The sequence below is a fragment of the Megalops cyprinoides genome, chromosome 7, assembly GCF_013368585.1.
Source record: "Megalops cyprinoides isolate fMegCyp1 chromosome 7, fMegCyp1.pri, whole genome shotgun sequence".
Classification (NCBI taxonomy): Eukaryota; Metazoa; Chordata; class Actinopteri; order Elopiformes; family Megalopidae; genus Megalops; species Megalops cyprinoides.
The window spans coordinates 28629163-28656690 of record NC_050589.1 but is presented as its reverse complement, the minus strand read 5'-3'; the positions used below and the strand labels follow the sequence as shown (position 1 = coordinate 28656690).

General features: G+C 50.1%; 1 protein-coding gene across 1 annotated transcript; it reads right to left on the bottom strand.

Annotated features, from left to right (window-relative positions):
• Nucleotides 1-1117: 1117 nt before the first annotated feature.
• Nucleotides 1118-26949, bottom strand: uhrf1bp1 (UHRF1 binding protein 1). Its single transcript, XM_036534363.1, has 21 exons — nt 26791-26949; nt 20078-20240; nt 18124-18162; nt 17801-17892; nt 17297-17486; nt 16287-16427; nt 14578-14748; nt 14045-14225; nt 13301-13387; nt 11953-12123; nt 11245-11405; nt 10406-10547; nt 9872-10065; nt 8078-9354; nt 7087-7274; nt 5503-5657; nt 4822-4972; nt 3675-3949; nt 3324-3441; nt 2920-3041; nt 1118-2168 (listed from the first exon to the last, which is right to left on the bottom strand). Exons 1-21 carry the CDS (start codon nt 26832-26834, stop codon nt 2052-2054), a joined length of 4179 nt encoding a protein of 1392 aa, XP_036390256.1. The 5' UTR covers nt 26835-26949; the 3' UTR covers nt 1118-2051.
• Nucleotides 26950-27528: the final 579 nt, after the last annotated feature.

Sequence of the window (27528 nt, the reverse complement as noted above, 5' to 3'; positions counted from 1 at the left end):
ATGTTACAGCTTTGGCACTACAGTCAGGCACTCTGCACTCTACTCTTCCCCTCTCTCCCCATCAGGCGCCAGGGGCAGCTGGTATTGGCGTATGGGGGTTTGCGCACAGGTCGTGCGCATTGTATTACCACTGATCAATCACCCGTCTAGCGTATGCCCGCCCTCAGCTCCAGACAGGACAGAGGCTACAGACCAATGTAGGCGGGGCCAGAGGCCAACGTGGGCATGGCAGGGCACTGACTGAAAGTGCCTTGCAAAAAAACAGGATTTTACCTCTTTCAGATTACAGACCAGACAAGGTAATCCCTGGGATTAACACCATGTCAACACCTGAAGCATATGCACCGAGAAGTAAACACAACTATTCCTTGAGAGACCGAAGCGACATTTTAACTGAGGTCAGTGTCAGGATATGCTGAAGTACCTCGATCTTCACTTTCCCTGGCAATTCAGGAAAGGAGCTCATAAAATCCGTTTTTGTCAGAGTAATACCTATCCTTTACCTATCCTATCAGTTTCACCATTAGTTCATTTTGCTCAAGCTCGGTCATCTTCTGCACCTTTCAAAATAGCAAGGAAAATAATACAGTCCAAAAAAATACTTTTCGCACAGCTATTTTGATCTGGGGTCTAAAACTAGACTGACCTACAAGTGAAGAGGTGTGGAACACAGCAGTATAGCAGGCTGCCCAACGCCACAAAAATGATCATACGACATTGGCTGGTTGTACCTGGTGCTCACACTAGGGGGAGCTATATGCTTACAGTGCATTACTGCTTTCAGTCAAAGTGCTTATTGTCCCCTTCTCTTCTCCTACACAAAGAAACGGTCCTAACACATTACATTGTTTTTTTTTTTTTAAACAGCAGCTAACAAGAGTACACATATATACACATACGTTATGTACACATATAAACAGCGTATACTGTACATCGCTAGTATTTCTACTGTCTATGCTTCTTTGAAGCCTTGAGGGCAATTGTAAACTTGCACATCTACTTTCTGTGAATACTAGTGACACCTTCACAACATGCCTGAAGGTTAATTATCCATGTATATAAAAAAAAAAAAACAGACTTGAAAAGAACATATAGAAGAACCGAGAACTCTCTGGCAGTGAAACGGGCAACTGGTTTTGGCAAAAAAAGTGACTTGCTTCTTCTGTGTTTGAGCGTGGTGTGTGTGTGTGTGTGTGTGTGTGTGTGTACATGCATCTGTGTGCCGGAGTAAGTGTTACGTGTCCCACGCTGTCTGCGCCGGCTGACAGACACAGCCCAGCAGCCGCTCCGCTGTCCGTGGTTTGACAGATAACGTCGTAGTCCAGCCGAGGCGGAGCACTAGAAGGTTCTCTCACTTGAGGAGATGTCAGGTGATAGAAAGTGGCACAGCGACTGTGTATCACCACTGCACCATTTCATCTGAGCGCCAGATTAACTCGATGATGTCGTGAGGTGGACATCGGAAGCCTATGAAAGCTTTTCCCCATGAATCTGAAGGTGATCACTCTGGGGAGACTTTTTTCCCTCAGCCTTAGTGTGTAAGCAATGGAAAACTGATTCCAAATGAACCGAAATAGGACCTTTCCATTGTTGTGTTTTTTTTTGTATCGGAGATCTTTTGGTGATCAGCATACCAAATGGCTACTTTAGGGGGATGTACCAGAAACCAGTGAGGGTTTCTGAGAGGGGGAAAAGAGCATGAGAAAATGGTCAACTGCATGCGGTTGACTGATCAGCAACTCAGACTCTTCGTGAATGTCGGGAGGAGTTGGACTCCCTTTGGCCTTCTCACCCCTCTGTTTTTGACGGCAGAATGAAAGAGCTGGAGCTTTTACAAAACCCGTGTGGGTCCCGCTGCAGCGTCCTCTCGCTCTTCCAGACGCTGGGACTGCTTTCAGGTGTTTGGGGAGTGTTGGGCTTTGTGCTCTATTACACATAAGGGCTCATCCTCCGCTCTGTTACCTGCCCACAGGAGCTCCATCTGCTCCCTGGCCTCCTTTTACCCTCGCTGCCACGGAACAGCCCCCTCTGCTGGTCGGAGGAATGGAGGGTCAGAGGCTAAACAGCGGGTTGTATTTCTGGAGCTCCAGCAGGAGGCGCTCTCTCTCTGACAGGGCCTGGGCAAGGGCAGTCTTGGCATCAGACAGCTGGGATTCCAGGGTCTGGCTCTGCACACGAGAGAGAACAACTTTCACACCGATTTCTGTTTCCAGCTACAGCACATCTCTCCCCCGACCTGTGTGATCAGCATTATCATTTGTAGTGAAGGGCTTCTCCAGTATCAGCACAGACATAAGCACGGTCAGCAAGTTTACATTCGGCAGCTCTTATCTGACCTGCAAAGCTAAACTTTTTTCTCCCAGCTTAGTCAGGTTTCATGACTGAAAACCTGGTGGATCCCAGCCCCGAAGAACTAATACTGGAAACAATGCATGCTTACAAGAGACTGCAGGTAACCTCTGCAATGTGCAAGAGATATGTTCTAATGATCCCCGTGGTTGGTATATTGTATATTTTTATCACAAAGCTATCAGCGTTTGCAATATGCAAAATGAATGCCTGTGCAGTGAGAGTCTCCTGTATGGCGATACAGAGGCTTCCATGTTAGCGAGCGCTGATCGCCTCAGCCGTGGTTGTCTGGGAGTGAGAACACATGCTGTCCGCCACACTGACAGAGCAGCCACAGCAGCGAGTGAATTATTGATGACCTCTGCCACGTTTTTTTCCCCAACAGTTTTTTTTTCCCCTTGTATTCGTAAGGACTGAATTGACGTGCTTGTTTACCTAGCACAATGATCCTCATTGAGGCACGTGGAGGGGAGGAATAACATTGCTACGGCAGATAAACCGCGCTTTTCTGAGCGCCAGCCTGCCGCGTGCCCCTGCGCCCCCCGAGATTCCCCCCCCGAGGACTCCTACCTCGTTCTCCGGCTGAGGGAGGGAGCCGTCGCCGTCGGGCTGCTCCCGGAACGAGCGAGCTCCGCCTGCAGAGTCACCCTCAGCCGCCGCGGCAGACTGCTTTGGCATCGCGCTCTCGCTGGCTGTGAAAGAGGAGTGAGAAAATGAAACCAATGGGGCATGTTTGCGGTTTGAGTAATGCAGCTCCGCGGGCCTCTCGACAGCCTGGGTTTCACATTTTGAAGCGATGCTGAATCTATACATTATTGATCGGTGCTGGAAAAACTGACTTGTCCTAAATTTCAATTTAAGCAAGTGCCCGCTTGTGCGTCTTCAGCTGCAAAAAAATGCAAGCCTGTAGGAAACGCTGATTCCTCCGGACCCTGTGACTCAAATCCAGGTGAAAACACAGCCTAAAGACTCACCTGAGTCGGCTCTTAGCCAGAATATCCCATCATCAGTGCGCTCCAGGACCACGCTGTCCAGGGCGAAGGTGATGGGGACAGGTTGAGGCGCGGTGGGGTAGACCTTGGGCCCGTCATCCTGAAAGTAGAGGGGGACAGCACCGATCAGCCTGAGCCCCAGACAGTGTGAGAGAGCGAGACAGTGAGAAAGAGAGAGATAGAGACAGAAAAAGAGAAACAGAGAGACAGAGAGAGACAGAGAGATACTGAGATAGAGAGAGAGAGATGGAGAAAGAGAAAGAGTGAAATAAAGAGAGAGATACTGAGACAGAGAGATAGAGTTCTTGGCCTTGGTGCCCCGCCTTCACCCACCTTGAGCGTGATTGTGGTGCGGTCCAGGTGAATTCTCATTGGCTGGACATCGGCACTCAGCTCATCCTCCAGGAAGGGCCCCAGGGTTGCCAGGGTGGAGGCCAGCAGCTCCGCCTGGCAGCCTCCCACGCTCAGCTCCAGGAAGCCCGCAGACTCGGACAGGGGGGAGTGGCGGCCGGCGGCGGGACCCATCTCCATCCGCATGCGCACCACGGGGGCACCCCTGCCACCCTTCCGAGGGGCCGGGGACGAGGGCTTGTGTGGGGAGACCCCGCCTTCGTCAGAGAGGTAAGAAGCACAGTCAGAACTGCTGAAGTGTTCAGCCAGAGTGGGAGCAAGGAGTGGTGTTCTCAGAAAACAGGTCTCTGTGTACACGGTGTTTAGTAGGAACTGTGTTTAGTGAGTGTCCACTGAGCGGAGGTGCGCGACAGGGATGCTCAGTAATTGTGGTGTTTGGGTGGGTGGAGAATGCACAGCATTGTGCAGGGGCTAACATGGATGGTGCTCAGTATGCGTGAGTGGTGTTCAACGAGTGACAGTCAATGAGAACAGATGATGGATATGAGTAGGAGATGCAGAAAATTGTCAATTGTATATTCTAAATCAATGCCTATTTCCCTACTGTGTATTTCAAATCATCTGTACATTTTTGCTCTCATGTGTTAGCCACCTGTGTCTTGTGAGCGTAATATGTGTACGTCCTGTAGCCTGGGACCTGAGGATACATATGCAATACGGACCATTTGTGCTTGTGTAGGGATGTACCTGTGCCTGTACGTGTCCTTGGATCGTAGAACATTCTGTACTGGTGAGAGAACGCATTTTTTCATGCACTAACAGGTGTATACGTGATGGCTGAGACACAGGCTTGGCTGTGATACCTCTCTTCTTGGTTGCACCCACTCATGATATTCAAAAGTGGCCACTTGAATTCGAGTGTTGCTGTATGCTCTTGGCATGGCACAATCATCATACACTGTTCTGTGTGAGTGGTGTTCAGTCACACAGTAATAGAGTATTCAGTAAGAGTGGTCCTCAGTCATACAGTAAGAGAGTGGAGTTTAGTGAGAGTGGTTCTCAGTCATACACTAAGAGAGTGGTGTCCAGTTACACAGTAAGAGAGTGGTGTTTAGGCAGACCGACTCACCCAGGGTGAGGCCTCCCAGCAGCTCAGACACTCTCTGGTTGCCCAGCTGCTTGGGCGTCAGTTCCTGGGCCTCTAGCGCCACCACCACGTCCTCCCCCTTCATGTCAACCACACAGCCCATCACACTGAGCTGCAGCAGCAGGACTGACGCCTGCAGGACACAGACACACACACACACACACACACACACACACACACACACACACGCACACACACACGCACACACACACGCACACACACACACGCACACAGACTCTGTCACTGTTCCCATAGCAGCTACGGAATATTCAATATGTACTCTGCCAGTGTGATACTAGATACAGAACAAACAGACTGGCGGCCAAATCAGAGCAATGGTTAAATAGATACGAGCTAGTCTGTTATATTGGATAGAAAACACTCCAATCAAAGGATCTATGCTGAGACTGAGAAGCTATTCTATCTCTGTACAGTCGGACGCTGTGAACAAGGGTATCAGACAGATGCTTTCTGTGTTTGCATTTGAGGTACATATTGGATAGGCAATATCTAGAACGGTGAACGCGCTATAGACAGCTCCGGCAGCCAGTTTATAAACTGAATGGGTATGACTAAGAGCCTATGACTCAGGCCTAAGGGAGGACAAAGCGTGCCGCCGTCGGCTCACTAACGTCACACACGGGCACGGCGAGCGATACGGACCGTGTCCTGGGCCATGTCCTCGGTGCTCTGCGACAGCGAGCTGCTCAGGTCGGCCGACGACCCCCCCTCCGTCCCGGGGGCAGGGCTGCCGCGGCTGGGCGGGTCGACAGGCAGGGAGGGGACGCTTTCGGGGCGCACGGACTCCATTCCCGACTCTGGAAGAGGAGACACAGAGAGAGAGAGAGCGGGGCTGCTCCTGAATCTGACACCCTGCAGATGCCCGTTCTGCGGTCTCTGATCAATATCCTCAGACGTAAGGACGTCGCAGCGGGTCTGAGGTGACTCGACAAGCAGCACAGCTTGTGTCTCCTGCGGTCACTAGCATGCGTGACTTATAATACCACTGGGATGGCCTGACACCACCTTGGGCTGCCAGTAAACTACAGTCCAACATTTGCTATTGCTGACATGTGATGCAATTTATTACAGACAGATTTTCTACTTGTTTTATATTTTACAGCCATACGCCAAGTGCAGACACTTATAAGCTTATGTCCTGACTGTTTCACTAATGTTTTCTCTTAAAAGACACCTACAGTATAGCCCTGGCCTCATGTGAATGCAATACCATATACGCCTTCTTATGTTTTAAATGTAATGTATGATTAGGATTAATATTGTGGAAGTGGAAAACTGACGACCTTAATTTACCCTGTGTGACCACGTTTTGCTTTTCTTTAGAGAGTTACTATTATCCATCAGACTTCCTAAACAGACTGGAGTGTGATTTTCTTCCACAATATTCTAATTTTTCAACTTACAGAAATGTGTCAGTCTTGCATTGTAACTGGCCTATAGCATCATCAGTGATCACACATACAGATGCCCCTGCAGGAAGCCAGTGGGCTAAAACAGAACTGTTTGGTCGGATGCACCAAATATGTAGCAAGCAGAAGTCTATGGAGCAAAAGCTCGGTGTGTTCTTGCCTTGTACACTCAGAGTAACACTGGCATTTCGCAATGATTGATACGTCTATTATTCATGCCTCCCACAACCAGGGTCGATAAACACGGCCCTCTGTAATAAATGGCACATAAACTACCTTCTCCTTCCCAGACCCATCTGTAGCCATATATATATATCAACAGGAGATCTGAACATTGCCATGTTCATTAATAAACCTGCACAGAGGGAGCTGGAAGGCAGTGCACTATGCCCTGACAGATTGCTGGCAACACTGCTTTTCATCTAGCCGCTTCCAAATTCTTATTAATAATATTTGTAATGTGCATTGGTATTGTAAATATATCAGTCATTTACACAAATTACTAGTTCATATAACAAAGTGAATGATCAGATGATTAGTCCCATATGGTATGCCCCCATCTTTTAAATGTAAATGTTATGATATTGCGCAGTACTGATGACTCAGAGCAGAAGTGGAGGAATCCCCCTGCTCTCGGTGTGCTGTTATTCTCCTCTTTCTCCCCGACTGGTTTCTCATTCTCTCCCAGTTTCATTTCGTGTTGTGTGTGTAGTTTTCTATGCTTTTGTAAATGAAAAGTAGAACTCGTGGCTCTGAGTGTTGCACGCTTTGCTGGGAGGAGGGGGAAGCGTGAATGGGGTGCTGGAGTCCGCCCTACCAGAGTCCACGAGGATCACGTAGTTCTCGCTGGTGTCGCTGTCCACCGACAGCCCGTCGTCGGGAAGGCTGCCGTCCAGGATGGCGCTGTCGAAGGAATGCTGGGAAGGGGAGTGCTTCATGGACTGCAGGCGGAGGTTTCCTGGGACCGACGGGGGGGCGGAGTCCTCGGGACGCTGGGGCTGATCCCTGCGGGAGGGGGGGGGTCGAGGGGAAGCACGTCAAACCAGTCTCACCATGTTCCACGATATTGTCAAAAAAAAAAAAACAACAAAACCAAATCTGCTCAAAAGGCAAAGCTGAAGTACGTAAAGCAGAAAGGAGCTAGAACACTAGAGGTTTAGGGACAAAGCACAGCTACACATCTTCTTCCCAAAGAAGACTCAAAAGGTCAAAACAAGTAGTGTGTACCCGAGTGCAGGTGTAAGCCAAGTCACCATGTTCTGTGACTTGTTCTGCACTTTAGAGGAAGTCATTAGCTTAGAGCTACATCTGAAGTTAACTAAGGTCCACTCTTTACAATCCACGGGTTGCTCTGTTCTTTATCTGATACTGTCCCTGCCACTTTCTAGCAAGCTGCCACATGTCCTCGCCTATCCTGTCTTGTTCGATATCTGAGAGCTCTGTGGTTCAGAGTGGTAGTATCAGGACATCACACTACACTGCATTATTCAATGGTACAGATACTCTCTATCCCGCTGAGTGTAAGGCCTCCAGGAATCAACTAGGCCAAAGTGTAATTAATTTCATCAGGTGACAATCTGTTTGCTGGGCATGGTGCTAGCACTGCGATTGGTGGTGAGCTTGACAAATGAGCACTGTGATTGGTGCGCATGGTTAAGGAGCTGGTGGGCTGAGCACTGTGATTGGTGGGCATGGTTAAGGAGCTGGTGGGCTGAGCACTGTGATTGGTGGGTATGGTTAAGGAGCTGGTGAGCTGAGCACTGTGATTGGTGGGCATGGTTAGGGAGCAGTGTGATCGGTGGGCTGACCTGTTTTGCGGAGTGAAGAGCATCTTGCTCATGGCTGAGCCGCGGCTCAGGAGGCTGAAGGCGTCCTTGGTCATGGACAGCGCCCCCTTGGTGAGGTCCAGCGAGGCTGACAGCGCCTCCTTGGTGGCGTCTTTGGTGGCGCTGAGCGCATTGGACAGCTCCCCCTCCAGGCTGAAGGAGGAGGCATCCCGGGACTGGAGGGGGTGGTGGCCGGGGGAGAGGGGCGGGGACAGACCTGAAGACTCCTCCTGTCCCTCCTCCCCCTCCCCCTCCACCTCCTCCTCCAGGGCCTCGCAGGCCTCCTCCACCGGCCCGTCCGGCTCCTGCTCCTGCTCTGGGTGGGCGGCGCCGTTCCCGATGCCGCTGTCCTCCAGCGGGCCGGGCCCCAGCACCCGGGCAGGCGACAGCTCCGAGTCCGTCATGCTGGCGCTGTCCGTCTCCTCCGGGGAACGGGCCTCCTCGTCCGGCTCCCCGGTCACTGGGGGCAGCAGCAGCCCAGCCTCCACCGCGTCCATCAGGAGCGCCAAGCACACCGTCGGGGGCTCCGTCCGCTTGCCCCCCGCCCACTGGGTGTCCCGTGCCAGCTCCGCCCCCAGCCGGGCCAGGGAGTCCTTCATCCGCAGCAGCGCCACATACTGGTAGTGGTTGAGCCACACCTTGACGGGGGAGATTGACTGGGCCAGGATGTGGACGGAGGCCAGAGGGACCTGCTCCGCCTCCTCCACGTTCAGGGGGTCGTGGGCGGAGCTAGACTTGGGGAGAGCCCCCGGCTGCTCGGTTGTGGAGTCCACGTGGTTGCTGAAGCTGGCGGAGCCTCTGAGGTCGGGCCGGCCGGACGGGGGAGGGAGGAGCTTAAAGGCGGCGGGGTGGCACAGCCAGACGGACATGGCGAAGGGCTCCACGAAGGGCAGGGCCTTGCTCTTGGGGCCCCGGCGGGCCCCCTCGAAGCTCAGGGCCAGGCGGGACAGGCTGAGGGACCAGACGTCCTGGGCACGGGGCGGGCGCTTCTCGCCGAGGGGCGGGTCTGCCTCCAGGGCGTGCTGCAGGAAGGCGGGGGGCAGGGGGTGGAAGGCGTTCTGGTCGCGGGGGAAGGGGCAGGGGGGTGGGGGCTGGAAGAAGGGCGAGGAGGAGAAGCAGTGGTAGGTGCCCTGCAGGTCGGCGCGGGCGCCGTGGGGGGCGTGGCGCGTGTTGCTCAGGACCGCCTGGGACACGCTGACGCTCAGGGACTGGGGGCGGTCGGGGTGGTCCAAGATGGAGGACTCCAGGGGGATCACCAGCTGGAGGTCAGGCGAGAAAGAGAACACTAAGCACTGACTCACTCAATGCTCCATCAAACGGATGATACCAGCACACATTATTCAATTACTTCACCAACTACTGGAAACTGACTCAACCAAACGCAAAAGATATCTCTATTTATACACCACCTTTTAAAACACTCAATGTGTGCATAAAAACAAAGTTAGCAGTTGTGCACTAACTGAACAACTGTTATTTACTGAGATATACAATCCAGTTCAGGGCAATATACCAGACTCATCACTCAGCAATCTGCATGTGCAAAACAAACAATGTGCTAGTGATGAGACCAAATATTCAATTCTTCAAACATTCAACCAGGAGGTCACTAATTGATTCCTTACATCAGTATATAGCCCTGTATTCTATATCATCAGTATTAAGGAAGAAGAGCCAAGGAGACACGTTGAAGGACAGGTTGACGTTACCGATGTATTAGTGGCACATGCGCAGCCACGCCTCCCGTCCTCTCGGTGACGACGGCGCGGGCCTCACCTTGAGCTGGCCGGCGTCCATGCGCACGTCCACGTGCTCCTCGCCCTTGCCGCTGTCCTGCAGGTGGTAGAAGGCCTTGACCTGCTCCAGTGTGCGCAGCAGGCCCTGGGAGAACAGGTTCATCCACAGCAGGCTGGCCACGTCCAGGCACAGCTGCAGGCCGTTCACCTGGGCGTACAGGTTGGAGCAGGGCACTACGGGGGGACAGAGAACCTCTTTCACAGGACTCACCATCCTGGCATGCCATCTGTACAGTGTTACTCAGATTCTCTCAGGAGGCTGTCAAGTAATTTGTCTCGCCACCAAGCAAACACAGCCGCAATGTTGCTGTGAATCTGTTGCAAGGCTGTCAAACTGTCACACTTCACATGATCGTTAATAATGTTATCACACTACAGCGGATTTAAAAGAACATTCAACAGTCACATAAACTGAGCTTAAAAATCATCTCCTTGTGTAAATGGCCTTATTATGTCTAGGGATTATCATGTTTAGTTAAGTAAGGCGAGCGCTGGCATGAGTTTTTTCCTGTACCAGGCAGTCCGGGGTTGTCGGGGAAGTAGTACTCTGTGAACTGCAGGTGGATGGCTGGCACGTTATCGGCGGGGTTGAGAGCTTTGCGGTTACAGGACAGGAGGGACTGGGTCTTCTTGCTGTGGCGACCCCCAGTGGACACCTGCAGGGGGCAGCAGGAGGGGAACAACAGTCAGGCGGGACTGCCCTTGCGTCAAAAAACCCACCTTGGTTACCCACGCCTCAATCTCATCCTCTAGACCTGCTGGCGTATTTTCGAGTTCAGATTCGATGTCAGTAGTCTTTATACACAGGGGATGTCCTCAAGACGGAAACCTACATGGGAATTTGCTTACTCCTGTGACTGCATGACTGAGAGAGACTCTGCTTTTTGTGAAGCGTTGCTAAATTTTCTCTAGTGGCTGGGTATTTCCTGTGTGACAGGAGTCCCCGTGGTCACATGCTGGTGAATTCTCTTTAGCTGGCATGACTTTGTCTGTCTCAGCCAAGAGACTCCTCTGCACTGTCAGGTGATGACAGAGGCTTGGGAATTTCACTTCCCCAGCAGTGACACAGCTCTCACCAGCCCTGTGGCAAGTAGGGGGTTTACTCTCCCCGAAGGACTCAAAGCCACGGTGACCACAGAACCATCTCATTCAAATAGAAGACTAATGAAAGTGTCATAAAGGCTGACCTTCCACAGTGGTTTTGAATGATGCGAAACAGGCACAGAGCATCCCATTCATAACCACAACTCAGCCAATCACACAGCGAGACAATCCCTGCCTTCTGAGCCACGGCCAATGGGAAAGGAAGTTATGTAAGCTTTGTGGGAGCTTAAAGGAGCGGGAGTGGCTCACTTGATGGATGTCCAAGTCGTCCAATCGCACCACCACGCAGCTGGAGCGTAGCCTCTTCCAGGGGGCGCGCTGAGGGCTGGAGGCTGGGGGCGGGGCAGCGGAGCTCCGGCGAGACGTCTGCCCCCTGTCTGGGGGGCTGGATTTGGGGGTGGAGTCTCCATCTGCTCCAGAAACAAAGAGGCGACACTCAGAATCTTGCTACACTGCAGTCGTTGGTCCTCAGGGGCAAAACATTCTAAAGGGCGATGAAAACACCTGTTTCCAGCTTCTAATCTCAGAGTCTGCCATTTCCCCTTTGATGCGGTTAATGACTCAGAGAAATTTCCCCAGCAGGTGTTTACTGAGGGGAACAGTCATAGCGTGGAGAGGTGCACTAGAGACAATGAGCTGTTTGCATCTGACAGGGCTCCAAAACACAGACATCACCCCAGGTCAGACTGAACAGATTCTCACTCATAAAGTCAAGGTTAGACAAATTAGGGCTTTAGCAAGCACTATATAATTTGAGCTAACTGCTCTGTTAATAATTATAAATTCTTGCCCATCTCAATGGCTTTACCACATGCCATAAAAATCCACTACTAGGGTCCTTCAAAGGCTGTCAAAGATGTCAAAGGCTTCTGTTTAGCATTACATGAAGCATGTGTTTAGCACTGTCTGAGCCCCACTTTGCCCATTACTCGCTGGCTGCCCACAGTGCAGGCTCACCCTGGGGCCTCTTGGTGGGGGAGTCCTTTGCCGTGTTCGGGGGTTCAGACTGCGGCCCAGGAAAGCCCGTCTCTTCCACGCGCCTCTGGAACTCCTGCAGCAGCTTGCTGGCCCACTGGGCCCGGGACTCCATGGCACTGCAGTGACGCTCCCAATGGCGACAGCCATCTCCTGAGGGAGGGAGGCAGAGAGAGAAAAACCAAGAGAAAGAGAAAGATCAAGAGAGAGAGAGAGAGAGAGCAGAAGTATTGATTGAAAAACAGACAGAAGAGAGAGGAAATAAAAGTGAGAGAGAGGAAAGAGCGAAAGCGGGAGGAGAGAAGACATTCTATGTAAAAATGTTTTCTTTGCTTTGATTACTCAAATTTGTGAACCCAATAAAGCTTACGCCAGTAAAGCCTGAATTAAATGATACTGTATTGAACTGAATTGAGTCGAGTGGAACTGAGATGAAGTGGAGTGAGCTGGACAGAACTGAATAAAATTGAATTGAACTGAAATGAAGCAGTGAGGCAGCAGTGATATCATGCACCTTGAAGTACATGTGTTCCGCACTGTATTCTACGCAGTATTTTCCACTGCTGTCTACTGATTCGGCCTCAATTAACTCAACTGACCTCGAGCCAGTCCTCTCACTGATTGTGGATCATCCTCTTAAAGAACCTGGGGCACAAGGGAACAGCTTGGAATGCAACACTTGCTGCGCATGTTGACCGAAAAACTGTTGGAGCTTCCATAACAGACACCAGAGACCCAAGGGGAACATGCATTTCTCTGTGTGCGAACAGATTTACCTTTATATTTGTTCACTTGGCAGACGCTCTCATGCAGAGTGACTTACAAGATGTGCACTCAGTAGGGTTAGCTAAACAAAGCACACATCTACAAAGATGGAAAGATTAAAAAAGTGGTCCATTCCAAGGAATATATTTTTAAATTGTACTGACCAATAATGAAAACACAAAAGGCAGATTTTTTATTTTCCATGACGTACTAATATGAGCGCCCTAATAGATCAACAGAATACTGTAACTTGACCCCAGCCTTTCGCTAAGTATCACCACAACAGGCCTCACAGGAGTACAGTAAGAGAGCTCCAAGCAGACAGAAATAATCTATCCAAACACCTTTCCCTTGGCTGCGTAACAAGATTACGCAAGAGTGTTACAGAGCGATCGACAAGCGGGGTCTGAGCTCGGGGCCATCCTCCCAGCACAGAGGGCCATTGAGAAACTCTTTCACAGGCTGTCACTTCGCATTAAAGCCCAGGCTTCAGCTAAAAACTGCAGACAGGGAGCCCACGTCCACTGAAAACAGTCACGCAGATCTCTCCGGATTTTCGGCTCACCGGGGCGGTGGAAGGGGTAGTAGTCGAAGCCCAGTTTTCGGAAGGTCAGCTGCATGGCCCCCTGAGCGCCCCGTGGGTGGGGTTCATCTGTTCCGGGTGAGGGGGAGGGGGAAAGACAGGAGAGAGGGAGCTGTCAGAGTTCTCTAAATTCAAAAGAGCCTTGAGCCAAGCAGCAAACGGTCTGACTACATTCCACACCAGCAGTGTTTTCAGGCAGTGACTAAATAATTGCCTGACGTGACAGAATATTCCAGACTCTAGCGACTCTGACCTAATTGCAGCAAGCCTGCATCTCGAAAAACTCCTCTGTTTACTTCAGATGTCAATTCCAGTGCAAACGCTGGTTATTCTCTGTCTAAACCGGCTCACATAAGGACTCCCCCGGATCCAGAACAACAGAAAGGAAATTACATTCCTGTTCTGGATCTTTACTCTCACTGTTACGCAGGGCAATTAACATTTTTACATATTAGACAATCTGGAGCAATCATCAGTTGGGGGGGTTGGTGTGGGAACAGTGGGAGGAGTCAGGATGGAGGACAGAGAAGGGGATAGGTGGGTGTGGGAACAGGGGGAGGAGTCCGGATGGAGGGCAGAGAAAGGGATAGGTGGGTGTGGAACAGGGGGAGGAGTCCGGATGGAGGGCAGAGAAGGGGATAGGTGGGTGTAGAACACAGGAGGAGCTGAGCTGGGAGTTGGCCAAACACAGGAAAAGGGCTGAGACTTAAGGACCAGCCTATTCACCTGGGTTCAGCGAGGAGCTGTCGTTGCAGACATGCAGGTCCAGGCGGGATATGTAGGTGTGGTAGGAGGACTCCTTGACATCGTGGAGCTCGAAGTACTGACTGAGGGTGCTGGGGGTACCGCTGGGAGGGGGCGGGCGCTCGGTCCACAGCGTGTGCATCCCCGGGGAGGGGGGCGCCGTCTGAAAACGACCTCATTCTTATTAACGCTACGTCATCAGGGGATTCCCCCACCCAGAGCAACTTCTAATGTGTGAAACAATTACAACAAATTAACCATCCAAACCGACAATAAAAACAACACATAAATGAATCAAGAACATATTGCACATATTGGTGACACACTCACGTGGAAGCAACTGAAAACGTTTAAAGTCAGAAACATGCTAATATCAAAGGAGCAAAACATTCTGTTATTACAGAGGGAATACATCATTAAATGTGTGCCTATGTCCGCCTTGTACCCTGAGTGTAGTAATCCGGTTATAAATGATCATGCCGAACTGCTCTGTCAGGGGTGCGGGGGAATCGGACCTGCAGGGACTCGGCAGCCATGCTCTTCCTCTGCTGGGCGGACTTCTCCATGGCCTCGCTCAGGGACTTGGCGTAGTGGATGACGGCCTTGAGCTGCGAGTCGGTCAGGACCCAGAGCAGGTCGTCCAGGATGAAGAGCAGCTTCGAGGCCAGCACGTTGCAGTCCTTCACCTGGGAAGGGGTGAGACGCACAGTGTGGGGTCAGCCTGGGTGTGTCTGCAATGTGCTGCAGGTGCCTAGCTCCGCTCTCAGATCACTGATCTCAGACCAGGCTCGACACGCGAGCACTAGCTTGGCATGAAGTCAATTACCTGCAAAGCTCTGACCAGAGATAAGCACAGTGTAAGACCTATACAGAGATGGGGAGTTACCACCCTCAGTGACCCCCCCTCTCTCGGCAGCTCACATCCTGCCACAGGCACACAAGGCTAACAAACCCACCGCAACACCTCAGTAAGCAAAATTACTTGAAATGACATGAAACGTCAATGTCTATCCTATTTAACACAGCTCAGGTTGGGATGCGGCCCACCCGAGACATTAATGTATTAAATATCAACTGCATGCACAGAGCACTCAGCTAATACGAGGCACGCTTTGTGCAACAGTCCAGTGTGATACAATGTAATATTGGGATTAGCCTGTGGGTGGTGGTGATTACTAAAGATAGAGAGAAAATGAGAAGGTCAGCTACCCCCTTATGACAAAGGAGGTTAGCCATTGATAGCTCTGCATTGTGTTCCCAATAAACAGTGGAAAGATATATAGCTGCACTCTCTGATGCTGGCCTCTCCATACCAAAGTACTGCAGTCACACAGTGTACAAAGTCTTTGCTCCATCATGCTATACAAAATAGGTTTATGAAAACAGAACAGAATGACTGACTTTTGTTTTAAGCTTTAAGATTGCCTCTAACAGCTGTTTAATGTAGTCACCTACCTGTGCAGTCATTAAAGTAGTGCTAGATGAAGGATTAGCTTTAAAGGATGAGGATTACTGTTTAAGAAGGATTACGTTTTATCTTTCATATGTGAAATTTTAAAAGGATTTCATTTTCTTGCTTCCTTTTTTTCACACACACAAATTTGTTTGCTTCAAAACATGATGGCTGTAAGCCTTAGCTTGCTGGTATTGCACACAGTTACATCTGAAGTGTAGTTAAAAATAGCTGGTTAAATCTTATGGTTCCGGCCCACAGTGCCCTTAATGGGAAGCAGTGCTTCCTCTCGGTCACATTAGCGTTTCCTGCCCCTGCTTTAAAATGGCATTACTCACTCATTATAGTACATTTCACATTGTAACATGATAGATTAGGCTTCTTTAATGCACAACTGATAGCTCCCAAAACATGGTTTACGATCTGTGCTTATTTCCCTGGTCATGGGCATTATTAGAAAAACCACGTTTGTCTGTACAGCAGTACAGCATAGTGGGGTGGCAGTACAACACAGTGGTAAAGTGCAGGGCTTGTAACCAAAAGCTTGCTGGTTTATGTAAGTTACTCTGAATAAGAGTGTCTGCTAAATGACAGTAATGTAATGTAACAGTGTTTTGTACTACCTATAAAAAAGAAAAAGGAATGCACAGGAAGCATGGAGTGTGATCCGCAACCCCTGCCCTGCCCTGAGTCTCCCCCATGCTCCCTGCAGTAGTGGGCTTTGCTGACAGTGCGGTTGTGTGTGTGGGTGTGGCTGTAAGGGGCTCGTACCCTGCGCTTGAGCGCGATGCGGATTCGGCCCTGGTTGGTGATGAGACGTAGAGGGGTGCTGCCCAGGTCCTGCTCCCCGCTCTCCATGGCGTCCGCCTCGATCCGCAGGCTCTGCCAGTTGATCTCTTTAAACGTCAGGACCTGTCGAGCACCACACACACGCACACACACACACACACGCACACACGCGCGCACGTCAGTCGCTGACAGCCCCGGTGGGGCGTGAGTCATCCCGCTCAGAGACTCGGGGCACACCTCGCACCGCGAGCGGGCCCCGCCCCGCCCTCCCTTCATCGCCGGGGGCGATGCGTCTGCGAATCAGGCGCAGAGCCGCCACCCAGGGAGAGCACACAAGCCTTGTTTTTCACAGTCGCTTTCAAAAGGCGCGCAGCCAGGCTCCCCGGCGGCCGCGGCCATCTGCTGCGGGAGGAAAGCGTCGAGCGAAACACAAACACTGACAAACGGCGGCGACGACGGCGGAAAGCAGGTCAGCCAGGAGGAGTCTGACTCAAGAAGCTCGTCACCCGGCTCAGACTGCTCTGACTGATTCAATAACTGGTGGCCGTGTAGCACAGTGGTAAGGAGCAGGGCTCATAACCAAAAGGTTGCTGGTTCGATTCCCTGGGGCACTGCTGCTGTACCCTTGGGCAAGGTACTTAAACCAAAATTGTCTCAGTAAATATCCAGCTGTATAAATTGATAACATGTAAAACTGTAACGTATGCAAGTGGCTCTGGATAAGAGCATCAGCTAAATGACAAAAATGTAATCTAATAAGAACAACAGCCATGCTCAACAAGATAAATGTAGACGGTCTAGTGCTCTCCAAAGCATCACATGGCAAGAGCCCTGTCATTAGGACTGATTAGCCCCCAATAATGGAGCCAATTATGTCATTTGTGGCTTGAGAGAAGAGGAGAGAGGACGCTGTGGCGCCCGCGGGGGTGGCCCGGTCAGGGACCGTTTCTGTGTCGGGACCGGAGCAGCGCGTGGGGGGTGGGGGGTCGTACCTCGCCCCTCTTGGGGTCGGTGATGCGCGTGTAGCGGAGGTCGCTGCGCTGCCACTTGGGGTTGAGGCTGTTACCCTGCAGCTGCCAGAGCTCGAAGGAGGCGTGGAAGGCCCGGGCCTGCACCTTTATGGTGATGGAGTTTATCACCACCGACATGCCCTCCACCACCTTCTCTGCAAAGCCGTACTCACTGGGGACCGCAGACGCGGGCATACACGCACACACACACACACACACACACACACACACACACACACACAGACACACAGAGATACACACACAGGCATATGTACCAGCTCAGAGCAAATAAATTTAATCTGAAATTTGTGTATATAAATTTACAAGTCTAAATATACACACGGAGTAAAAGACATTTATCCAGTTACTGTACTGCACTGTTACGAATTTGTGACATTAAAGTGTGTGCAATGATCAATGACTTTAGATTAACCCAAATGTAACCTTTATATATCTTTAGATCACTAAATTATTGCCAAAGCTGACCTTTGCCCTGCAGTGATGGCAATGGGGGAGGGGCCATTGGGGGGGCGGGGCTCCTCACAGGTCCTCATCTCCACCTCCACCTTGTCCAGGAACTGCAGAGGGAAGAAGGGTGGAGACGTTCCACACCTCAGTATAAAACAACACTGAGGAACCAGACCAGACCAGCCGAAAACAGATGTGAACCAGTAAGAATGGAAAGCAAAAGCTGGAAACTGGTGAGGGTCACAGGGGAAAAACTGTGCAGGCACATCCTGGGCTTTTCCCAGAAAGAGAGAGAGAGAAATAAAAATGATAAATGAGAGGACAGAGGATGAAATTCATACCAGGCAGATGGGGCTGGTCTTCAGCTTTGTCCATTGTATCTGGAGGAGAGAGAGGAGCGGACAGGGTCAGCTGTGAGTGCTTACCACTGCATTCTCCTGGCCTGTGTCACATTCACTCTGCACAGATCTCTCTCTCTCTTACTCACACACACACACACACACACACACACACGCAAACACACACACACACACACACACACACACACACACACTCTCTCTCTCTCTCTCTCCCACACACACTCTCTTTCTGTCACACATACACTCATTCTCACACTCTCTCACACTTAAGCACTCACACAAACACACATTCTCTCTCATGCACAGACACGTGCGAACATTTGCACATGCACACCCTGAAGCCCAAACACACATGCACCAATAGCGCCATCACACACACACACATTCACTCTCACACACACCTTGAAAAACAAACACTTCTATGAAGAGACATTCTTAGAGGTCCAGAACCCCTGGCAACCTCTAACCCAGCTGTAAGCCCTCATGGGCAGACATAGCAACAGTGGGAGGATGGATTCTGATTGGCCGTGTCAGCGCCGGGGCAGCCCCCTGGCACTGGAGCCCACACTTCCTCCAGACGTCTTCTGTTTTCCCACAACATGGCTATCTGTCTCCCCCGCCTCACCGACCGGTCGAACTCAAACAAACACGCTCCCTGCGAAGAGCTCGCCGGCCTCTGCGGATCTGACACACACTGCATTGAGCAATTGTGTGACCACTACTGTTATCTACCAAAAGCAGCGATTTTACAGATGCATGCTGATCTCAGTATCACAGGTTGGCCATCCTTATCTGCACATAGATACTGGTGTTTGTTTCCTCAAATGGCCTGCTGACCTGTTTACAGTGTCACCGCAATGACACGCTCTCTGACCCACAGTTTCCTCAACTCTCTCCTTTACCCACAATTCCCTCTCAACGGCTGCCCGGCACTGACTGTCATTTGCACTCACCCACCACACCCCTCTCCTGAACCTGCTTAGTCATAGATATCTTATAGCCACTGCTCCGGTGCTGTGGACCTGGGGTTTGGCATTTTATAAGCCATAAGTGCATGTGAGTCTAATGCAACCGTTACAGAGCAGAAATGAAAACAATCAGTGATCCGAGGAACAAGATGCATCACAGAAAATCAGCTTTGAGCAGGATGACCCCATCTACGCTGGTTAGCAGCCGCTCGCTAAGTGCATTAGCGTCTTAGACACAGTGTCAGATGTTACAGGGTTCCCACTCAAATCAGTTTTACATCTTCCATTACCTCTCAATGACATTTTGAGGACAGATGGAAGATTTTCAATGTTTACGTTTGCCACTCCAACAGCTTCCCTCCCTGTGAAATCAGGCTATTTTGAAGACAGAACTGCAGGGGAGGCAATATTTGAGGCCTGCACAGATATGCGCTTGCAAAAGCTCTTCACATTGAATACAAGACACAGCTTGCTGTAGTGTAGTGTAGTGAGATATCCAATTTCTCAGCAATATCAGCACACTGACATTGCTGGACTTTTAAAGTTACATGATCCTTATGAGACAGCCAACAAATTTCCTCATTCTAAAACAAAAGGCAAAAATTCACCTTATTTAAAATTTTGGTAATATTCCATTACTGTTTATAGACATCTGGGATATATCCAGTGAGTTTTCAATGGGTTTCAAATACAGGAGCACTGGGTTGGGGTGCTGTGTGCCTGGTATTGTTGTCCATCAATACTGAAGCCACCCAGTAAGGCCTGCCTCACCTGAAATAAAGTCGTTGATGCTCACAGTTTTTGGCATAAAACTACTACCTGTACTCAAGAGCCTGTTGGCCTCACTTTTCTTGACCCTGCAGATGTATGCTTATGGGAACGTGAACCTGGGGGCCTAATGCAGGTGAATGTAGCACATCACTTTTGAAAGGAAGCACACTGGACGCAGTCCCCCCGCCCGGTCTCACCCGGATGGCGGCCTTGTTGCAGTAGACGCGCGTGACGGCCAGCCAGGTGGGCAGGTCCAGCATGTTCTGCAGCACCTCCTCGTCCAGCTCCAGGTTGGACAGCTGCCCCTCCCCCTTCAGCGTGCTCAGGTTGATCTTGTCGGGGGACAGGTTCTTGGTGAACCTGGGAGGAGAGAGGGGACACGTCACAGCGGCCCTTGTAGCCTCGCAGCCGCCTCAGTGTAGCCTGGGAGCAGGGAGGCTGTTCCTTCTGGGTAAGTGTGAGGGTATAATTAAGAGCGCCCGGCAGGCAGTGAAGGCATCCTGGCTGAGGTCCAGCATATAGCCTACTACCACCATCTGGCCTCACTCGTCCCCCACCGGCGGTCAATTATCGGCACTTTTATTTGTCATTATAAAACCTCACAGAAAGGTAAGACACCGTGATGAACAGCACTGGTGGACCACATGGTGTGAGAGAGGATGGAGATGCACACTCACGATTCTGGGAGCTGTGACTGGGGTGACAGGCTGCAATTGGGGCACTGTAACTGGGGATGACAAGCTGAGGCTGGGCTACTGTAAATGGGGACGACAGGTTGTGGCTGGGGCACTGTGACTGGATGACAGGTCGTGGTTGGTTATTCTGCAATGCTGGCTCTGACATGTAAAACTCTACTGGTGAAGCTGGACATTGCCATCCAGATCACCTCAGTCAAGACATTCTTAAGCTGACCCACGCCAGTGCTGTAAAGATCCCAGCCCTGTTTTGCAGCCATCCCCTTGTTCCTGCTTAATTGGTAATTACAGTTTTGTCCTGCAGCGCTGGAGAACAAGCTAAAACAGATCTACATGCAAGTAGGACATAAGAGAGGGCTCAGGTCCTTCGGTGTCTTCTAGGAGCACCAGGAAAAGTCCCAGTCAGGCCTCCAGTGACACCAGTGTCCCTGCCACAGCCCGTCTCTCTCTCTACTGTCACACCCAGCGTCCATCTGCCCGTAATGGAATTAGCACAGCTCCCCCAGCCTGGTAACCTGTGAGCAGATGTCCGGTGTGGTCCCCCCCCCCAGGGCTGTGCTCCCTAAGCCTTTCACAGCCGAGCAGTGGCTCTGCACAGCAAAGCGTGCCCTGTCTGCTAAACAGCTCGCTCTTCATGTGGGCCACAGTCGAGCTCAATGTGAGGATGAACCACCCTAAAAAAAACACACACACACACACTTTGCCAGACAGCTTCAAAGAAAGCGCAGCATCCCTTGAAGCTTTTCTGGCGAGACGGCAGAGAGTTTTGACAATGCCGCGTGCATTTTAACGAGGCGCTCCTTCCAGCTACAGTGAGAGGACGCCTCAAAGAATACCTTCGAGCTGAACGTCGCTCGGGCCGTCCCGAGTCACAGCAGAGGTGCAGCGAAGCTCATCGATGCGACACAGACTCAGCTTCCCTATTCTGGAGCCCCAGCTCGCACCTCCATCCAAATGACATTACAGCCACAAACAGGAAAGTGCATTGTGAAAGAGCCTCTTGTACACTACATTATAATAGTACAGTTGCATAAGACTAAGACATGCTATGGCACAGCACCAGGACACCTCATTCACAGCCTGGCCCCATGTCACCACCGCCTTTACAGTGACATCTGGAGTGCCTGCCAGGCTGTGCCCTGACTTCTGTTTGTGCTCCTTTACAAGCAGAACATCACCACAGCTATGCACACATACACACACACACACACACACACACACACACACACACACACAGACACACACACGCACACACACCCACAGACACACGTGTCTACATGCAGGTATATGCACACATGCACATGCACACATACACCCACAGACACATGTGTCTACATGCAGGGATATGCGCGCGCACACACACACACAGACACACACACACACACACAGGCACGCACAGGGGCTCGGGGGACTCAGTGGGACGAGGTGTGTGGGAGTCCTCATGCACCTCGTGATGCTTCAGCGCAGCAGTAGAGCCAGTAAGCACTGCACTCAGCAGTCCCACACGCACTTCACAAAATGAATGCAAAATATGCTAATCTCTTCAGCAAGCTCAGAGCCGGGGAATAACTAATGTGTTTCTCATCGTTATCCTAGCAGAGGGCTTCGGCAGGCTCGCGGTTTTAGCTGCCGCCTCAGAGTGCCCTCGGTTAAACACAAACCGCGTGCGGGGAGTCGGACAGGTCTTGATGACTGAGCAGAAGCAGGTTTTTCTCTCAAGCGGCCGCCCGCTTGCACAACACCACCACACAGGCAGGCAAAGTCAGAGACTGCTGTCACCCTGACAGGTAGCAAACGTCATGTTCCATTTGCAGGTTCCGTGTAACGTGGGATTGTAGTCGCCCACTCCTTGAGGAGGCAGAAGGTCAGTGAATCCCGCCGCTGAATGGTGACGACGCTCTGGCATGATGTGCCGGGCTAATGGAAGCGTGCTGATTTGATTGGCGCTTCTCTGGAGGGGAGAAACGCCACCAGACTCCTCACCGTCTCCCTCAAAAGCGAATACCGGCCCGAGCCCCGCGGCGACCACAGCGGCCGCGACTCCACCGAGGCGAGCGCTACGCTCCATGGGCAAATGGAGCAGAGGACAAGGGTGACACTCCTCTCAACTGACGGAAGAGAGGCGAGAGAAGGAGAGAGAGAGAGTGAGGTGGAGGGTCATTCCGTGGCAGCTCCCGAGCCCTTTCGCCTGCATCGGCTCGTCAGACTCGTCAGATTTTTTACTCCTGCCCTAGTTCAAACCCCGCCCAACCAGCGATCCCCACGCTCTCATCATGCGAGGGAGCTGATGTTGCTAACAGCTCTGCAAAGCACTTAACCTAGTGAGTCACCCGCTCCACAGGGAACAGACAGAACCTTTCCCCACCAGAGCAGCAGGCTGGGCAGGACCCCACCGCAGTTCCCAGATAAGACGAAACCGTAGGCTGTGTCTGTCAGATGACATTTCCAGCCGCCCCGAGAGCTGCCAACACGACACAGAAACAAAAAAAGGGACCAGAATCGATAATGAGGGGTATTTTGATAAGGCCGTGTACAGTGAGGCGAACATCATTTCCGTGACTTCTCTCCCCGCCATAGACCTGAAAATCTGAGCAATCTGCAGCACCAGATGTACAAGGTCAGATGTGTGCCTCCACCGTCTTTTCCTCTGTGAGTCATGCTAAAAGAAGAGGCTGTTTGTTATGCCACAGAGGGTCCGGCCTTTCAAAGTCAGGACTTTGCTGAAGACACACAGCTTAGCTTCGCCTCCTTACACAGCACTTTCACACTGACCTGCAGAGAATAAAGAAATGCCACTGCCATATTATTCAAAATCAATGGGTAAAATATGTACACGTGCCACGAAAGAATACCCATCGGCTTTAACAGGAGAGGCCGCAGACATGCTCACATCACACAAGCCTACTGTGTAAAGCGTTATGGGAAAGAGGATGCACTTTTAAACACGTAAGTGGCCGGAGAGACTTCATTTGCTGCGGCCTTTCCTCCACAGAGCAGAAAGAATCGCATACCACAACAATGCTGTCTTTCTGGCTGCAGCCTTGCAAAAGATGACCCTGGGGAGAGAGCCGTGACACAGCTGTGTGAAACCAATGACACAGCAGCAAAACCAGCAGCTCGCATAGTCTGCGGACTGCAAAGGGCGCGATATTCCCGAAATATTCGTATCAGTTTCAGCCATCCGGCTCAGACGTGTAAAAATAACAGCTACGGAAAATAAACAGCCACGCGTGTTACGCAACCGGCTTCGGCAAGGAGACCGCTACCTGTGTAAAATCCCGGGTTTAGCCTTCTGTCTGTGTGCCTGTGCCATCCTGCACGACTCCAGTCTGTGGCTGTTCAGGATCATGGCCTTATCGGTGTCCCCACCGTCTCTCTTATCTAATCTTGGCCTCGGAGCCACGGTCCCAAATCTCCTTTATTGACACCTTTCCAAGCCTTTTCAGGACACGCAGAACGCACACAATCACTTTGGCTCAGATTACCATAAAAGGCTTTTTTTTCCATTACGATGAAATGGAGAGGGAAATCGGGAAGGGTCCAGGATGCTACTTGCCAAATAGGTCTACTTGCAGTCTGTTGAAAGGGGAAAGCCTATTTATGGAACAGGGAACTGCTGGCACAATAACACTTAAGACGATTTAAGAGCAAACAGACAACCAATGATCCTTATCGGCGCTTTCATTCAGTAAAACTACACACAGTAGGCACGCACAGCACTGTAGCACATGAATCTGTAAGGGCCTTGAGCAGTTTCAAAGCCTCGCAGAAACAGAAAAAGTCAATGAGTGAGGGGGTTGGCAAGTGCTGACATCTGCATTGGAGCAGCACCCACAGCAATCACGTGCGCCGGCGAATACAAGCGCCATAGTGTGATGGAACAGGCTTTCCAAATAGGTCCCCGAGACAGTTCTCAGCTCGAACAAGGAGATTCAGTATCAGGCACCCATCCACCTGAGCTTCATTGCTTTAATGAGAGTATGTGTGCCTATTATGCTAACCCAATCTCGCCTCTTTCAATTTCCAATGAAAACATGGCCACAGCTTAACAACAAAAGGCCTGAGGATGCGGTGTATCTGAGAGCAATGAGGTACGCCGTTAGTACTATTCGAGGGGCTGAATATAGCGCTCAAGTGAAGCCTCTGATTATTCTTAACTGCAGCAGCGTCCAGAAATACCTCAGGCAATGCAGGCTGCTATTGCTGATTCATCAGAAGGGCTCCCGTGTGCTGTGAAAACATGACACATATTCCAACTTCTGTGCAACTTCCCGTCATCCAGCTTGCTGTTCATTAACTAAACAGGCTGTAAATGTGGATTTCCTGACAGTTTTGACTGGAGTGATGCAGGGACATCATAAAACATGGCAGGATACACCTCTCCCATTCTCACTGACTATGTTTGATGTAACTGTTATCATTATATGACGTGTTATTTGGCACGGCTGATTTATGGCCTACATGTGTAGCTAAGCATCCATCCAACCAAAAACTTTACCTGCATTTTATCTTCTACTTGAACAACACCTGGTGCCTTTACCATATCCTCAGAATGGCAAACTAATGCTTGCAGCCACTCACTGTGTATTTAGAGAGATGCTAAACTGGTCAAGACAAGCTGGGGTCCTCCTGCAAGGTGTTCCTGAAGACCAGCTGGCTATATGTGAAGGTTTTTAACGTGTCCATTAAAACCTATGGAGGTTTAGGGGGAGCCTGCTTCAAAGGACAAAAATTCGAACTAAAAGCAACGTACTTCCATACTTTCCCGCTGGGGTTCCTTTCATTCATTTCTTAGGTGTTAACAATCCTTAATCCTCACTTTACACACTCATTACAATGGACTACAAAACACAGAACAATTTGTACCCTGGAATTACCCGCCTCCTACCTTCATTAACTACCCTCTACCTAGCGCACATTTCTCTCTCGGAGACAAACTGCTTGTCCCTGTGAAGACCTTCCTCCGGCTGTAAGAGACCGTGAAAAAATTTACAGAGCGTGTACAGAGCAACACGTTCTGGAGATGATTCAGCCCAACTATCTACGGGAGACAATGCACTAAAGCGGTAACTACCACTTAGGCGTAGATGTCAAGATAAATAGGGCCTGACTACATGTTTGCGATGCACAGCTTTGCAGAAACTGAACTCTCGAAACCCTAACCGTCCACATTATTCTCGCTTGTCTTGTTTTCGTGTTCCCACAGCCACACAACCCATAATCAAATCAAAGTGGTAGTCAGCGGAAATCCGTATAACTGGAGACCGAACTGACACAACTATCTAATTACAATCACAATAACCGAGATGGAAATCAACACAATTTCAAGTCGGGAAAAAAAGTGTTGTAAATCATTTGAAATGCTCAATACCGCAGAACGGTGTGTGTTTACACATCTGGTGACATAGTAGAGTGCGTTCAAGAGGAGGATTAAATGACTAATAAGAGGATAAAACGAAGCCGAGGGGGCCAGGGCATAGCTACACTTGGTTGCCACGAAGCTGAGCAGAAGCATGGCTGTTTGTTAGTTAGCTAAGATAGCTAATAATAAAGTCTCTGTGCGGGCTGGTTTACGTCATTGTGAATTAACCCCAACGGTACCTGACATTCGGCGAGATTACACGTCAGACATCAACTGTCAGGGTAAATAAATCTGCACGGTGCAAGCATTGAAGATTAACGTTCTCGCTTGACAATTAGCTAGTCTAACTAAAGTTAGTTAGATGGTATCTAACTGTCATACATTTTCCACTGTCAATGGAAATAAGTGGATATTCAAAGCAAACATCATCCACCTGACAAAGTACATTAATAACGTGTTTCAGAACAAGGGACACACAAAAGAAACAAAATAACAATGAAAATTAGCTGGTGCCTTCAGGCATATCCAGTTATCCGTTAGCTTGCTAGATACCAACTGTGCAAGCTTTACCTGTTTTTTCCAACCTACGGGCAACTAGCTTGTTAGCTATTCATTAACACAGCAAGCTATTTTGTGCCTTTTATTCGATCTAACTTGGTAAATTCAAAATGTTTAAGATGTCTTTGAACAATGACTTAATTTGCCAACGTTAGCTAGCTCGGTCATGTCTATTCAAGCGGCTATACCCAAGCGTTGGACTGATTTGCTGGCAAGCTAGCTTGCTTGCTAACGATAGCTACACTGTCATAATCAGACACACAGTATGAATATTAAAAATTACCATATGCATTACCTGGACAAATGTTTCAAGATCTGCTTTTTAATAATCCCTGCCATGGTTGCCGACAATTTGTCAAGGAGATGAGGGATTGTTTTTCGGAGGATCCTCAAGACGACCACATTCTCCCCCGTCCAGCATCTTCAAAAAACATAGTAACACTAGCTGAGACACCCTCAGCGCCGGTCATCCAGTCTTCCACCGTCCCACAAAGCACAGCGGTTTCAGTAGGTGGACCATATTCGAATGGGTTTCTTTTGAGCCAAAATGGTCTGTTTCAATGTTGCAAACAAAGGCGTTATTCTAGCGCCACCCTCTGGATATAAAATATAAGCACGGCAAAACAACTACAAGCTCAGATTCCTGCACAAAACTTTCGTAACCCACAATGTTCCCAACACAATCATTATGAATCTCAGGTAACTCAATATTTTTGCGAAATTTGTGCTTACCACGGTTTTTATTAGCTTAACCGAAGCCGAAAAAGGAAAATTTAAATTGATTACCGATTTAGTTTACTGAAACTAACAACACGCAAGGCAATTTAGCCGTCCACAAATACTATTCATGAAAGACTACTGCACTAAAGATGCAAATCCACAAGACAGAAGACATATCGACCAGGTATCTTCTTAACTGTGGGAGACCGACTCAGTCATTTTCAACCCGTTTACTTAAAACAGACCTGATGAAAACCTTTGTCTCACAATCAAAGCACAGCAAAGCCATTAAAATAACTTAAGTTGATATACT